Source organism: Austrofundulus limnaeus, unplaced genomic scaffold, assembly GCF_001266775.1.
Source record: "Austrofundulus limnaeus strain Quisiro unplaced genomic scaffold, Austrofundulus_limnaeus-1.0 Scaffold93, whole genome shotgun sequence".
Taxonomy (NCBI): domain Eukaryota; kingdom Metazoa; phylum Chordata; class Actinopteri; order Cyprinodontiformes; family Rivulidae; genus Austrofundulus; species Austrofundulus limnaeus.
Genome location: NW_013952495.1, coordinates 1,679,824 through 1,694,440, shown reverse-complemented (window position 1 = coordinate 1,694,440; position 14,617 = coordinate 1,679,824). Strand labels below are relative to the sequence as shown.

The 14,617-nt window shown below is 39.9% G+C and overlaps 2 protein-coding genes across 4 annotated transcripts in view; one reads left to right on the top strand and one right to left on the bottom strand.

The window, feature by feature from the left end:
* Positions 1 to 7,195, top strand: part of cyth2 (cytohesin 2) — a 15,343-nt gene extending 8,148 nt beyond the window's left edge. Inside the window, exons 7-13 of one of the 3 annotated variants that reach the window (XM_014012713.1) lie at positions 1,268 to 1,416; positions 1,500 to 1,612; positions 2,189 to 2,267; positions 2,487 to 2,558; positions 2,640 to 2,794; positions 4,861 to 4,867; positions 5,019 to 7,195. In XM_014012713.1, coding sequence (XP_013868167.1) covers positions 1,268 to 1,416; positions 1,500 to 1,612; positions 2,189 to 2,267; positions 2,487 to 2,558; positions 2,640 to 2,794; positions 4,861 to 4,867; positions 5,019 to 5,054 — 611 coding nt within the window. In that variant the 3' untranslated portion in view covers positions 5,055 to 7,195. Of the gene's footprint in view, positions 1 to 1,267; positions 1,417 to 1,499; positions 1,613 to 2,188; positions 2,268 to 2,486; positions 2,559 to 2,639; positions 2,795 to 4,860 lie in introns of all 3 variants that reach the window. The other 2 variants (XM_014012712.1, XM_014012714.1) reach the window with 2 other exon arrangements.
* Positions 7,196 to 7,440: 245 nt separating this feature from the next.
* LOC106520456 (neuronal pentraxin-1) overlaps positions 7,441 to 14,617 on the bottom strand; it is a 9,978-nt gene continuing 2,801 nt past the window's right edge. The window contains exons 2-6 of the mRNA XM_014012571.1: positions 11,551 to 12,377; positions 9,806 to 10,334; positions 9,312 to 9,568; positions 8,566 to 8,745; positions 7,441 to 8,356 (exon numbers count right to left, since the gene is read on the bottom strand). Of these exons, the coding sequence (XP_013868025.1) occupies positions 8,147 to 8,356; positions 8,566 to 8,745; positions 9,312 to 9,568; positions 9,806 to 10,334; positions 11,551 to 12,225 (1,851 nt within the window). The 5' untranslated portion in view covers positions 12,226 to 12,377 and the 3' untranslated portion in view covers positions 7,441 to 8,146. The remainder of the gene's footprint in view (positions 8,357 to 8,565; positions 8,746 to 9,311; positions 9,569 to 9,805; positions 10,335 to 11,550; positions 12,378 to 14,617) is intronic.

The window sequence follows — 14,617 nt, the reverse complement described above, 5'->3', positions numbered from 1 at the left end:
ATTAAATTAGTCATCGATTATTTTAATAATCGATTAGTCGTCGATTAATCGTTTAATCATGGCAGCCCTAGTTCGGAGCGCTGATTCACAGCACCCAAAACTCGTGAGACTGCTTTCCTCTGACCTTCATTCTAACTCCGGCAGAAGCGGTGGAGGTGGGAGGCGGGAGGAGTTTACATTCCTGAACGCGCTCCCTTCGCTCTCCTCCTCCCACCTCCACCGCTTCTGCCGGAGTTAGAATGAAGCTCAGCGAGCTCCCGACCGAAGCGCAACCTTGCTCTAACAGCTGACGACAGCTGTCATCAGCTGTTAGAGCAAGGTTGTGCTTCGCGGGCACCTGGGAATCAGCTGGCGGGTGACCAGTCGCCCGCGAGCGACTGGTTGGGCACCCCTGATTTAAGGCCCTGTCATACTATGACGTTTTAGACAACTTATGCCAACTTGTGAAAATTTTAAAGACATCTATGTTGAAGATGGAATTGAAAAAAATCAACTGGAAGCTTTTTTTTTTAGCTGTACACATACTGTAATTCTAACAAATGTATCAAATATACAACTTTTATTAGCAATTTAGACATAAAAAGTGTTTCATAAGCTGACATAATTTGTCTAATGTGACAGGGCCTCTAGCAGCAGCTTGCGTTCAGAAGACTTGTCCTGTTGGATTGGATCTTTATCTGTCTCCATGATGGTGCCACATGCAGTGCCAATAGAAAGTATTCACCACTGTGGGTGTTTCAAGCTTTTATTACGTCAACACTTTCAGTCAAAAACAAGCATTTTCACAGAATGCCCCTCAAATTCAAAATTCAGGCTCAGTGTTGAATCTATTTATTACAAACCCATTTTCATCGACAGCCACATGAGCATTATGGTGACCCTCAAAGAGACAGTTTTAACTAACTTTGACGTTTCGTGTTTAACTACGACGTTCCTCATCTCATTGATACGACTGAGCACCAACAAACCAAACACTGTTTCTATGCAGGAAATACCACAGAGCTCAGTTGTTTGACACATCCTCTTTTGGGAGATGAAATTTATTGCCAAGGCTGGCTTTAAAGCACCTTTTTAAAGACATAATACATCTTTGAAGCTCTTGTGGGCCACAAAAGATGCTGTGGCGGGCCACATTTGGCCTGCAGGCCTTGAATTTGACACGTGCCCTAAAATATGAAGTAAAAATACTCTTAGTTTTTGTTCAATAAACTGTAAAGTAAAATAGTTTCCTATTTTATTCTTTCTTTGTTTTCTCTCCTGTCCACAGACACTTGTTACGTGCTTTCATTTGCTATAATCATGCTGAACACCAGCCTCCATAACCCGAACGTGAGGGACAAACCTGGAGTTGATCGCTTCATCTCGATGAACCGAGGCATCAACGAGGGGGGCGACCTGCCCGAAGAGCTGCTCAGAGTACGTCCATCCTCACACTGTTTGTGACTCCCTAAAATCATCTGGGATTTTTATTCACAAACTTGTCCTGTTTGATAATTTAGAACCTTTATGAAAGCATAAAAAACGAGCCTTTTAAGATCCCAGAAGATGACGGTAACGACCTGACACACACCTTCTTTAACCCGGACAGAGAAGGCTGGCTCCTTAAACTCGGTAAGCTTCTGGCTTGGAGATCTTTGTGCCTTTTTGTCTCATTTGTGTCAGCTTTATTTCTGATTTAATGCATCTTTTAACGTATAAATCCATGGTGTGCTGCATAATTTGTTCATCTCTAAGGCTTTGTGTTATGATGATCTTGTCTTCCTGTCTCCGAGGTTTGCTGCCTCTTTGCCTCCACTTGAATGATCACCTCACTCTGTGGTGGTGGTTTATCATCACCATGGCATGATGGTGGAAGACAGACTCACTGCTTTGTGCTGTGGCAGTCTCAACATCTGATTTTTTTCTTCTGCATGACGGGACCTACCTGTGATCAGTGTCACTAATACAATCTCTGTCCCCTCTTCTTCCTCTCTGTTTGTCTCCCTCTAAACCCTCTGTTTCTTTTTGTCTCTGCTTCCTCCCTGCAATTTCCATCCTCTACTGCTGCTGCTTGTTTTATCAGGAGGTATGTACTGAAAGAGTGTTTAAAAAGTTGTAGAAAATTTGTAGTCGTAATGGTGATTTGGTAGAGCAGTATCTATTTTCTTTGAGTTTCTGTCATTTCTTGTCTTATTTGGATTTTTCTTTCAGGAGGAAGAGTGAAAACCTGGAAACGTCGATGGTTCATTCTCACAGATAACTGCCTTTATTACTTTGAATACACAACAGTAAGTCTGTTACATAGAAAAACAGTTCTCATCTCCAAATTAAAGAGAAGCTCACTTTTTCCCAAGAAAACCAACTAATAAGACTCGTTCAGAAAGTTGACAAGTACTTTTTTAAATGACGAGGAGCAAGGTTTTTTTAATTGTTTTTCAAAACTTCTTTCCTAATTCACATGTTGACATTAAGTATCTTAAACTGACACTGGTGTTCTTCACTAACAGGATAAGGAGCCTCGAGGCATCATTCCTTTAGAAAACCTTAGTATTCGTGAAGTGGAAGACCCGAGGAAGCCTGTAAGTTACTACTTTCGCCAAACATTGAATTTCATGATCGAGTGCGTGAAGTGAGAGTTTTATCCAAACGTTCTCAAACAGAACTGCTTTGAGCTGTACATCCCAAACAACCGCGGCCAGCTCATCAAGGCATGTAAAACGGAGGCCGACGGGAGAGTGGTGGAAGGAAACCACATGGTGTACCGCATCTCTGCACCCACCCCAGAGGAGAAGGATGAGTGGATCCACAGCATCAAGTAAGGAGGAGACAAAGACTATTTTTAATATTGTGGCAATAACTTCTATCACATTTTGTTATTTGAGACAAAGTTCAATTTTGTTGTTTCTATGTTTAAAAAAGAAAATTACCACCTAGTGTGCTAAAAGATAAAAAGTGGATAAGTAGAATTAAAAAAAAATTACAGAGAGGAATTCATTATTTTATAGTTTGATACATATGGAATCAAATAATGAATTCATTATGGGTTTCAATATGTCAGTTGTCACTTCTAAGAAACACTAAAATTTAAATTGTCTGGGAGTTTACTGGAGCATTTGAAACAATTTTTGACAAGGTTAGAAAGTTTTCAAAAGGTTTTTAGGATTTGTGAAGATTAGGGGAGTCATGATACCAGTCTCTCTCAAACCAAGTACGAGTACTTCAGTTTGGGTACTCACCGATACTGAGTACTTACTGAGTTAGAACCTAAACATTACACAAGACTTTAAAAACATATACAGTATATATATATATATATATTTTTTTTTATTATTAAGAACAAGAGTTCTCTCCTTCCCAATCGGCCTACAGCCTCTCTGACTGAATCAAATCAAATATACAGCATGACATATATCGTTAAAACATTTTAAAATAAATAAAAGTAGCAAATAAGATCAGCTTGTAGAAACTTCTTAAACATGGAGCTGACAAATTTTTCATATGAAATGTAAACTGTAATATGTTCAGTGGAGTATTGATACATGTTCATATCAGTTTTGTGTATCAGGGGATTTTGTACAAGTGCTTGTAAAAATGCTGATATCTGGGACACTACTAGTGAAGATTAGTTGTGTTTAACGACACGCAATAAAAAATAAACACAAACAAAAATAAATGCATGGCTGATTTTTCCCCACACCATTTTCTGAGTATTAAACTGGAGGATCAAAGGAAAATGTGGGGTGTTATCTATATCTACATGAAATTTTTTTAAAGGGATCCCTGACTAGTTGTAACATTAGACTTTTTGATAAACATTTATTTTAACTGTAAAATAAAGACTGTAAAAATACTGTAGGCTGTTTAGTTTTTATAATTTTTAAACTAAAAGTTTAAAAATATATTACACGGACGGAGCCATTTTATTTACACACAAAGCATTCTGGGTAAATGATGACGTGGATAGGTCCTCTGTGTGAGTGAGTTATATCCACCCTGAAGATTAATCTTGGACAATATCTGATGATTTGCTCTTTTAAATGAAACCAGAGAGCGTTGACAGAGAGGAGAAGGTAGAAATAACTCAGTCTGTAACTGAAAATATAGATGGAGGACAACAGAGCTGCTTCATGGAAGAAGAACCTCAGCTTAGCCTGTTAGCTTTAGCATTAGCCCCGATGCTATCACCATATGTATTAGCTCAGCGCTACACATTCTCCTCGTCACTGAGGTCCTCCATCCACGTGACAGAGAGGGAAACACAAAAATGACTCAGGCTGCAACTGAAAATATGGATGAAGGACCTCAGTTTAGCTTGTTTGTCGCGATAGCGCTGAGCTAATACATATAAGGCAATATAATGTTGTCGCTAGCGTGAAGGCTAACAGGCTAAACTAGGTTCTTCTTCCATGAAGCAGCTCTTTTGTCCACCATCTATATTTTCAGTTACAGTCTGAGCCATTTCTACCTTCTCCTCTCTGTCAACGCTCTCTGGTTTCATTTAAAAGAGTCGATCATCAGATATTGTCCAAGATTAACCTTCAGGGTGGATATAGCTCGCTAGCAGCCTCGCACCGATGACCTAGTTGATGTCATCATTTACCCAGAATGCTTTGCTTGTAAATAAAATTGCTCCATCCGTGTTAAAATATATTTTTAAAAATTTACAAAACTAAACAGCCTACAGTATTTTTACAGTCTTTATTTGATAAACATTTATTTTAACTGTAAAATAAAGTCTAATGTTACAACTAATCGGGGATCCCTTTAATAAATGTAACTGTAGGCAAAAACAGCTGTTTCATTGAGGTGGTCTTAATTTTTACTTACAGATACGTCTCCCAACATTTTTTGAAAGCTTTAAATTTGTGTTTCTTGTTTCAGATCTGCGGTTAGTGTGGATCCCTTCTATGAAATGCTTGCCGCCAGGAAGAAACGTATATCATTGAAGAAAAAAGAGGAGCAACCCTAGATTACTTCCACCGTTCCCTCCTCTTTTACGTCATCCCAGCACCTCACTATGTTTAACTCTTCCTCCTCAGATGCCTCCTCTTCCTGTTTCGAGGCCTCCTGTTTAACTCGTCCACCAGACTTTGAAAAGCTGCGATCAGAGACCTACTGTTGCTGTCACGTGTTCTGCTGCTGTTACACCTCAACACACTACATCTAGAGCACAAAAAGCTTCTCTTGTCTTCTCTCCTTCACTCTGGTTTTAGTGGACTGTGAAGTGTCTTCTGGACTTTATTCACACTAGTGCTGATCAGTTTTTTGGGACACAGCAGTTGCTGTTTAAGGCTTTTTTTTCAACCACACTGACTCCAAATTTACTCACTTTGAATGCTTGAAAGGCTTTTTTTAAGATGATAATTTTTAGTAATCTTCACTTGCAGGTGCACTTTTTTTCTTTTAAAGCATGATAAAACTTGTAAGCTTCTTGTATTTGACCTTTAACACAGTATTTAACGTTTCCCTGGGACTCTTAAGCTTGTGGCGCACTTACACAAAACTTCCTGAAAAGTTAGTGCAGATTTAAAAAAAAGCCTTAAAACAGTTTTTTCTCACATTTATCTGCATTACTGTGAATATAGTTTCCTTTAAAGTAGCAGCTCAATGAAGTTTTTGACGTTAATTTTCTTTATTTTTTTATTTTATTTTAATTTTGATTACATAAAACAATGTGAATCAAACACTAAATGTTTGTTTAGTGCAGGCAAACTGACTGTCAGATTGAGAGATGCTCATTTGTTGCTGTAGTCCTCACATGGTTTAAGTTCACATCCAAGTTTAAGTGATGAAACATCTTAGTGAAAATAACGATGTATATTTACACAGGATTGTATAGTGGAGTTGTGCAGATATCTGCTTGTTTCTGCTCTCTACATGTACTTTAGCATGTTTCTCAACATGTTTGAATGCTAGTGGAGTAGAACATTGTAACCTAAACTAATTCTTCATCTTTACTGAGCGGTTACAGCATGTCACGTCATCTTCGTGTCCACAAAGTGAACGCCGTCTCACATCTGTAATAACGTCATACGAGTCGGATCTGTTTGAGTTTCATGGAATGACAAAAGGCAGCTCATTACGATGTACACTTTTTTTTGTAAATAGATATTGGCATATTTGTTTACGAGACGCATAGATTTGATTTGTTTACTTTTTTTTAAAATCTCTATTTTGTACGAGCTATTGTTTAACTGCATGTTGATGAACGGAGGTGTCGGTCCTATTGCTGACCATTCTAGTGCACTGGTTTGATAAGTGTTAGTGTTCCTCGTTGACTCGCAGGGACTGAGTTTAATGTTGACGTTGATCCTGCTGGTTGCTTTTGAAATTATAAATTTAGTCATTTCATTTAACTTTTGCTTATAGTTTATGGTTTTCTCAAGTGATTCCTACTTGTCAAAGCACAAAGCAGAGATCAGTCACTTCCAGCTAAAGTAACAGGAACAGGAAGCTGTTTACAAACTGAGACTGTCAGCCTCCTTTATGACAGTGATTGGAATAAAGTGAGCATTAAACAAGGAACACTAATGAACCTTAGAATATTATAGTTAAAAACACTTAGAAATGTTTAGATTTGAGTCCAGTTCATAAACTACTAATCTGATTATTTGTGTATTAGATTGTTGGATAAACAATGGTATACGGCACTTTATCATGTTTGGCATTTTTAGAGAAAGAAAAATGCTGCTAACTCTGACTGATTTTGATTTTCCACAGCGCCCTCTGCTGTTAGTTGCACACACTGCAATAGTTACAGAAGCAACAGTTTCTCCCAGCAAGTACGGAGTTTATTGAATCGCCTGTTTGGATCCTGTGAAATCAAGCTGAACAAAATTGTTTCTGTTATTTTAGCAGCTTTTAAAGCCACTGCAAAGTAATCTAACTTACCTAACTACACCGTCACAGTGACCATCCATAGCTTTTAATGTTTTTTTAAGTGCAAAGTTGCCAAAAATAMAAAAAAAAAAAAAAAAAAAAAAAAATTAAGGGGAAAATGAGCACTGAAATGATCACCTTGAAAGAGATTCTGGTTTCAGAGGAGTTTCACTGTGGATCCACACTTTTCAGAAACTGTACCTTGTTTGTATTTATTTATTTTTAGTTTATGTATGTGAGATGAATGTGGATTCATCATCTGTAGCAAAAGCAAAGGAAAAACCACAATACAATGGTACCAGTAAAGTACTGTGTAACAATAAAAGGTAAACTGACACATCATGGAGTTTTTGGTCTTTCTTTTCTGCATCTGGCACAGAGTGTCTGAATCTGTGCAGAATACAATAAAATCTCAAGACTATCAAGGCATTCAGTATCAAAGCTTGGTCTCAGGTCATGGGTCCAGAAATCTTTGAGTTGTGTTTTTAACTTAATTTCCAGCTCTAAACAAGTTTCTGTTAATGTTGGATGGTCTTGTGGTTAAACTGCAGCACATTTGGGACAAAATGAAAAACAAAGTTGTTAATTTTTTACTTTTATTTACACACATTTAGCAGAAAAAAAAATAACATGAACACGCCTGTAAAGTTTGAACCTTATTAAACTGTACAATAACAAACAAGGCCAGATTTACAAAAGACACAAAATGTCAGAAGTTACAAACTAAATGTAAAAATTGTCAGTGGTTTTTGCAGTGTTGCATTAAAAAATACATAAAAGTTGAACGAAAACGATGACAGAAACACTAAATGTTTATAAATACCAACATAAATTTATTTTAATTCTACAGATTCTTTGGTAAATTAGCTGTATGTTTAATGGAAACCTTAAAAAAAGAACTCAAAGAATTACCTATGAGTTGTCAGTATCCTACCTGCTGTAGTCAGCAGGTAGGATACTGACTGCTGAGTAATTCACTATAACTCAAAAGGAAATACAAGCAAAAAAAAAATCCCTTTTATGTCTTATAAACAATATGACAATATGTCACAATCAGCACTTGTTCGTTTAAAATAAAACACTAATTTACAGTTACAGAAAAGAACTTCTAAGACCCTGCAGATTATCTGTTAATACAGATTGAACAGAATACAAATGTCCTTTTTTATCATTATTTTTGAAAAGTCAGATTAAAGAAAGGCATCCACTCGGATTCTTTAAAGTCATTATTTTGTCAGTCTTTTGATATCTGCAAGTGTTTTGTTTTTCCTTTCAGCAGAGAAGAACTTCAGTGGCAGGGATCGAACGGGTACCTGGCAACCCCTCCGTGGAGCTCCACCTCTGTTTCTGACCAGGTGATGACGTCTCCTCGAAGGTGGCTGCCGCAGGAGGCCAGGCTGTGGACGTCACTGGAGCTCAGGACGTGAGACCACATGTTCAGGTCTGACATCTCACCCACAAATGATTGAGTGGCGTCAAATCGACCTCCCAGAGTGTCCTGAAGGGTGGAGACACAGGGTGGTTATAGTTTCACTTTTGCTCAAGATGGATTTTTTTTTTCCAAACAAGGTTTTTCGCAATGAAAAAAAAAAAGCAATTTCTCTAGTTATTTCGATAATTTACATGTGCTTTTTTTTTCTTTTTCAATTCCAAGAAATTGATTTATCTGTTTCATGTTGATAGTTAAAATCTGAGTATTTGTTTTACCTGTTCCTGTCCCAGGACGAAGACCCCTCCAGGTTTGATGGAGCGCCAGGGTGAAAGGTTCATCCCGGACCCCCTCTGCACTCCGTCCTGATAGGCCTCCCACTGTCCGTCCCTTGTTGTCCAGGTCACACACACATGATGCCACTTTCCATCGTTCAGAGACAGGGGTAGCGATGCAGCCTGCGGATTAAATATTTTTATTTATTATGGATGTTATCAGCAAGAAACAACAAAAAAAAGTTAAGTTCAGGTGCCTTTAAAAAAAGATTGGTTTCATAACTTCAGCAGATAAACTTATTTGAATTGAGTTCTTATTGATAAGCTCTAATTCTGAAGCTAAAGTGATTTAGTTACTAGTAATGAAATTTAAACAAAGTGATGGCAATTATTAGTTCAAGATTTAACAACTGAAGTAAATATATATGTTTCCAAACAAACAATTTATACTTTTATTTTTAGATTTAAAAGCAGGAATGTGACATTATGAAGTGAACCTGAGTTTTATTGGTACTCATCCATGTGATGTATCTACTACTACAACGTATCTAATCCATAAAAAATTCAAAGTAATGTTAGGTTTTCTAATATTAAGTATTTTATTTTGCTCAAATCTAACAAATACCCGAGCTTTTAAATTTCAAGTTTAAATACAAAAGTATAAAGGAGTTTCAAGGCAACTGATGAATATTAGATAAATATCAGTCAGGTTAAAGTCCCGTCTGATTGGCTCCTGTAACGTTTCTCACCTTGTCGTCGATCAGCAGTTCGATGGGGTTGTTCTCCCACTCGATGAGCACTAGCTCGTTGGCCTGACCTGGTGCAGAGTAGGAGAAAGGCGTTCCCAATCCTGACCCTCCCACGCCTGCCTTCAGCCAGAGACACAAAGTCAGAGAGAAGATCTCCTGCATCAGAGTCTTCTTCATCCGGCCGTACATGTAGTTGGTCCTCATCGGGAAGCTGATCTGGAAGGCGTCGAGGTTCTGGGACTTTTTCCTGTTGGATCCTGTTTAAAAATAATACAAACGAGATTTTAAGCTTTGTTATTTTTGGTTAAAAAGGTGAGGTTTCGTGTTACTGATGATATCTGACAACAAAATCTTCTTGAGATTTTATATTTTTTAAATTATAGCTGTAAAAAATTCTACTTAAGGTTTGAGTTCTTTAGTTTATTTTAGTAACTGATCTATTAACATCTGTGATTTTGTTTTATTTTTTGTCTGAAGGTGATGAAGAAGAGTACCCTTGAGGTGCAGCTGGTGGAGCATCGTTTCCAGTTTGTTCGAGTGGAAACCCGTTCTGTATGTATGAGGAAGATAACTATGTCTGCCTGCTTCATTATTACTGATGTCATCATCATCATCTTCATCTTCATCATCTTCCCTCTCCTCGTCGTCCTCATCATCCTCGTCATCATTGTCATCGTCCTTATCATCCTCATCATCACTGTCATCCTCATCATCACTATCACTGTCATCCTCACCATCACTGTCTTCATCATCACTGCCCTCATCATCACTGTCCTCATCATCGCCACGATTACCATCCTCCTCCTCATCGTCTTCATCACCGTATCTGCCAGCATTTTTGCCAATGTCTTTGTCGTCATCCATGTTATCTCCTCCATCTCCACGAGGGGACACGCCACCGCGGCGGTCCGGGCTGCCAAGGGCGGCGGTGTGGCGGTGCAGTTGCTCCTCCAGTGTGCTGATCTTCCTCTGCAGCAGCTCCTTCAGCGAGCTGGAGTATGCAGAAGATGTGTTCCTCTTCTGCTGAGGAAATTAAAAACAAAAAACTTTAAAAAAAACTCACAGAGGGATGAAAAGTCTAAAACATCGTGTTGGCCTTGAAACAGTTCCAAGTACGTAAACTTTATTTCTCTGAATACACAAACATCACAAAGTGCTTCACAAAGAGTAAAATTACTAAAAGCAATAAAAACAGAACAAATATAATCAAGAACAATTTAAAAAACTGAAAACAAAACTTAACTAAAAGCCTGTCTGAACAGAAATGTTTTTAGATGTTTTTAGCATTCCAGAGCCTTGAGACCACCACCTGAAATGTTTGATCTCCGTGGGTTTTGTAATGGGTTTGAGCAGGGCCGGCTCTAGCCAGTTTGGTGCTCTAGGCAAGATTTCAAGATGCGCCCTTTGTGCAATTTTCTAAATCTCATTGCCAATCAAGACCAAGATCTCAAATTCCTGGATAGAGAGAGCAGCTTCAGAAGGTCCAATATGTACAGTATGTGGGGACCTGACCATGAAGTGCCCTAAAGATCAAAATGACTCCTCAACTGCAGATGGAGCCAGGACAGGAGTAATGTGAGCTCTTCTGTTGGTCTTAGTTAATAATCTTGTAACATAAATAGTTTCTGAGCTGGGCTGCTGCTCTGTCCCTTTCTGTATTTCTCATGCCTTCCGATGTCTGTTGTTTTTTCCCCCCTTTTCCACTCAGGTAATCCAGGCTTTGTCCAGGTGCGTGCCCTGATTACAAGTCTGTCAAGGGAGATCACCGTAATTACTCCCGATCTTAAATACCGCCCCCCTTATGAGTACCACATCCTCTGCACAGCTTCTGACAACAGAATGAAGAGGACAATAACCACAAGTTCAGATCTTACTGTGTAACACCCAAACACCCAACAGAACTGAAAGTAAATGTGTCCTGTTAGGACACAGTGATGTTGTGGAGAAACATCTTTACAGCTGATGTCGCCACTCTCGTGTGACCGTCTGAGCGACTCTTGCCAAGGGAGTGAATGGCTTTGTGGGATTAAGCAATTCATTGTTCTTTTGTCTGACGTACTCAAAGGACATACCGCTTTGGGACGACAACAACCAGCCTCGTGACAACAGCATTAATGGGTCCAAATCCACAAAGGTACATCAGAAGCCATTATTAACTTTACTCAAGTGGTTTATGTTAACACTTTTCTCCATTGGAACACACTTTCTAGGTTTATTTAAATTTCCTCTCTTTGCTCACCTGCAGGTTGTTCAGCCTCTCCTTCAGCGCCTGCAGCATCCTCTCCATCTGCTGTACTGATGATATGCTCTCCTCCGATGTCTCCTGTTTGCCCTTCACTCCATCAAATCGTTGCTCCCCCTCAGAGTAAGGAGGGTGCGAGTCCGGTATGAGGTTGCCATTTCTGTGGTGAACCTGCTGGTTGGCGTAGTGCTTACTGTCGGCGTACCTGTGATGATGGGCTCTGTGGTGCAAGCTCATGCTGTGGTGCTCATCGTAGAGCGACATGCCCCGTCCAACCCCCTCACACAGCGTGAGCTTGGCCGTCAGCTCTCTGAGGGTCTCCCTCTGGTTCAGAATGATCTCCTTCTGTTCAATGAGGCTCTCCCGCAGGTGGAGGATGGTGGCTTTGGCCTCTTCGCTGGCTCCTACCCAGCTGCCAGGCGGAGCATTTTGCTGACCTGGTCCACCAGGCCCTGCTGACCCGGTTCCTGGACCTGCTCCTGGACCTGCTCCTGGACCTGCCTTAGTGAAGCAGGACGGGTCTGCTTCCACAGGGAGTGGCGTGCACACAAAGCGGGGGTGGGCTCCATAGTTATAGTCTGTCCCTGAAGTGGCAGAGGTAGGGTTGTTTAAAGAAAAGACTATGAGGAGGAGGGTCAGAGGTAGAAATGTTGAGTTCCTCATGATCTTCATCCACAGTTCAGACAGAAAAATGCTTCAAAATGTATGATATACAGAAAACATCAAGGGGTTTTCCATTCCTAAAATGTTCTCTCATCAATGAAAAACTGGGGTCAATTTGTTCTGATCTGGACTTTGAGTAATTTCCTCTTCACAAAAGTCACCTGTGAGACAAAATATTAGATATTAGACAAAGAGCTGACAATAGAATCTAAAGCCTAACCACAGTGCTAACTGAATATTAATGCACTTACAGTTTAATGCAATCAGAATGCTTTGTTTATTAAGTTTTGTTAATTAAAAAAGTTCTCCACATCCAGGTGGAACAAATGTCTAATGTAATTTCTCTGCTGCTCCTCTCTCAGATTTTTAACTAAAGGCTGTTCTCAGCAGAAAGGGACAAGGACTACAGGCTTGACGTCTCCAGACCCACTTAGGATCAGTGTCTGACCGTGGATGTTCCAAAACGACCAGAGTCCTTCCAAATGAGGATTAGTTTCAGTCAAAGGTGAGACATACTGACTGGAGCAGCCAATGTGATCACAGATGCTTGGGTTGTTTTACCTTATTATGGGCTCAAAAGAGCCTGTTAATGTATCTGGACCTGTGTGTGAAATGATGAAATGATAATCAAAGCCTCCTGAGACCAACTGTGTCTTCATTTTGAAGATATTAGTTTCCCTATTCTTTTCAACATAGACCTGTTGTCCTTATTTAAGAACACTTTCTTTTTAGTTTTTATCTATTTTTCATGTCTATGAGGTCCTTCTGGTACGAAAAACTACAGAAATTTAAAATGCCTGCCAAACAAAAGTGTGAGACTCAGGAGAATCAGGCGAATAGCCTCAAATAGCAGTATATATTACTGTATAAAAGGTTTAAACTCCAGTTTTTTTCAGGCTTTCTGGAGGTCTTTAAAGGGTTTTTAGACTTTGCTTTTTCACTCCGTTTTTGTCCAGATTGTGAACCTGACCACAACAGCATGCAATGTGATTTTAAAAATATATCACAAAATAAGAGACCAGTGGGGGGTCTAAAGATCCAAAACACAACAACAGTGTCCGAAAGACACCAGTGAGACTGTGAATGAAGAGCAGCTATGAACCTGACACAGGACCTGAAGAAGATGGATTTAGGTTAGGTTTTCAGCTTTTGAGAATTGTCTTGTTGCTGAAATACTTTGTGTCAAATTGCTACTTTTTTCATAGATTCAAATATTTTCCAAGCAAATTCGGTCTTATAACAGGTTGTAAAGTTACCGGGTATCAAGATGCTAATCAGCTTTCTAGTTGGTTTGATTTTAGGGCAGCTGTGGCTACACTGTAGTTTGCCATCATCAGTGTGTGAATGTGAGTGTGAATGGGTGAATGTAAATGTAAAGTGCTTTGGGGTCTGGAGGGACTTGATAAAGCGTTCTATATGTACAGTCCATTTATCATTTAAAAGAGTCTGGCTCCAGTACTGTACTGAATGTATACCCAAATACTTACAATTATGGATAATGAAAAAAATCTGACCTCTGTTGGGTTTTTGTATTATACAGGGTCGGCATTTTGAAATGGCGCACACAATGTGGCATCTAAACTGCACAGACCACCTGTTGATCTCAATGACCGACCTCTTCCAGGTGAGTGTCTGCATTGAAAGTTCATACATGAATCACTGAGATCCATCAATAATGGAACAAAGTGGAAAACATCCAGTGGTCTGTTGTTTTAGTTTTGTCAATCTTTAAAGTGTGTCTTACCCCACTGTGAAAAGATAACTCCGCCCCAAGGCGAAATTTGAAAAATGCATCAAAGTGGGTAGGGGAGGGGATGTGGGTGGGGAAGGGGGGGTTAGAGAGCTGAGGTGTGGCCAGGACGACAGAACATGACAGCTAGCATTAGCATAATTGATGCTACATGGAGAGTGACCACAGCGACGCAGATAGTTACATCTCTAAACGGTCTGAGGTGGAGGATTTTTCACCCCCCTCCTCACCAGAAGCAGAGAGAGAGACTTGATCAAGTCAGCTCAGTCTTGGACTGACTCGTGTTTTCTCCCTGGATCAGGACACGGTGCGCTTTACCGCAGCCTCGGCTGAGCTCTGTCCGCCTCACACCACACCAGCCCCGGACAGAGGAGGTGTAGCGCTCCGCGACAGCCTGACAGAAAAAAATAAAAGCACACAGCTGCAGCTGCTCACAAGATCGCTAGTTTAAAACATGAATAAAAGTGTTTGGTCTTCTTTGACTGAAGTTCGGTCCAGTTCGGGCTGTTTCTTCATTTCACAATGACGAGATGATCCCGGACACACAGCTGTCCCGCTGCGCCACGCTCTTTCTGCCTTTTTTTCCCCCTCCTCCCCTCCCGCTGTGCAGGACGTACAGCGGGCTGGTGTGTGTGTGTGTGTGTGTGTGTG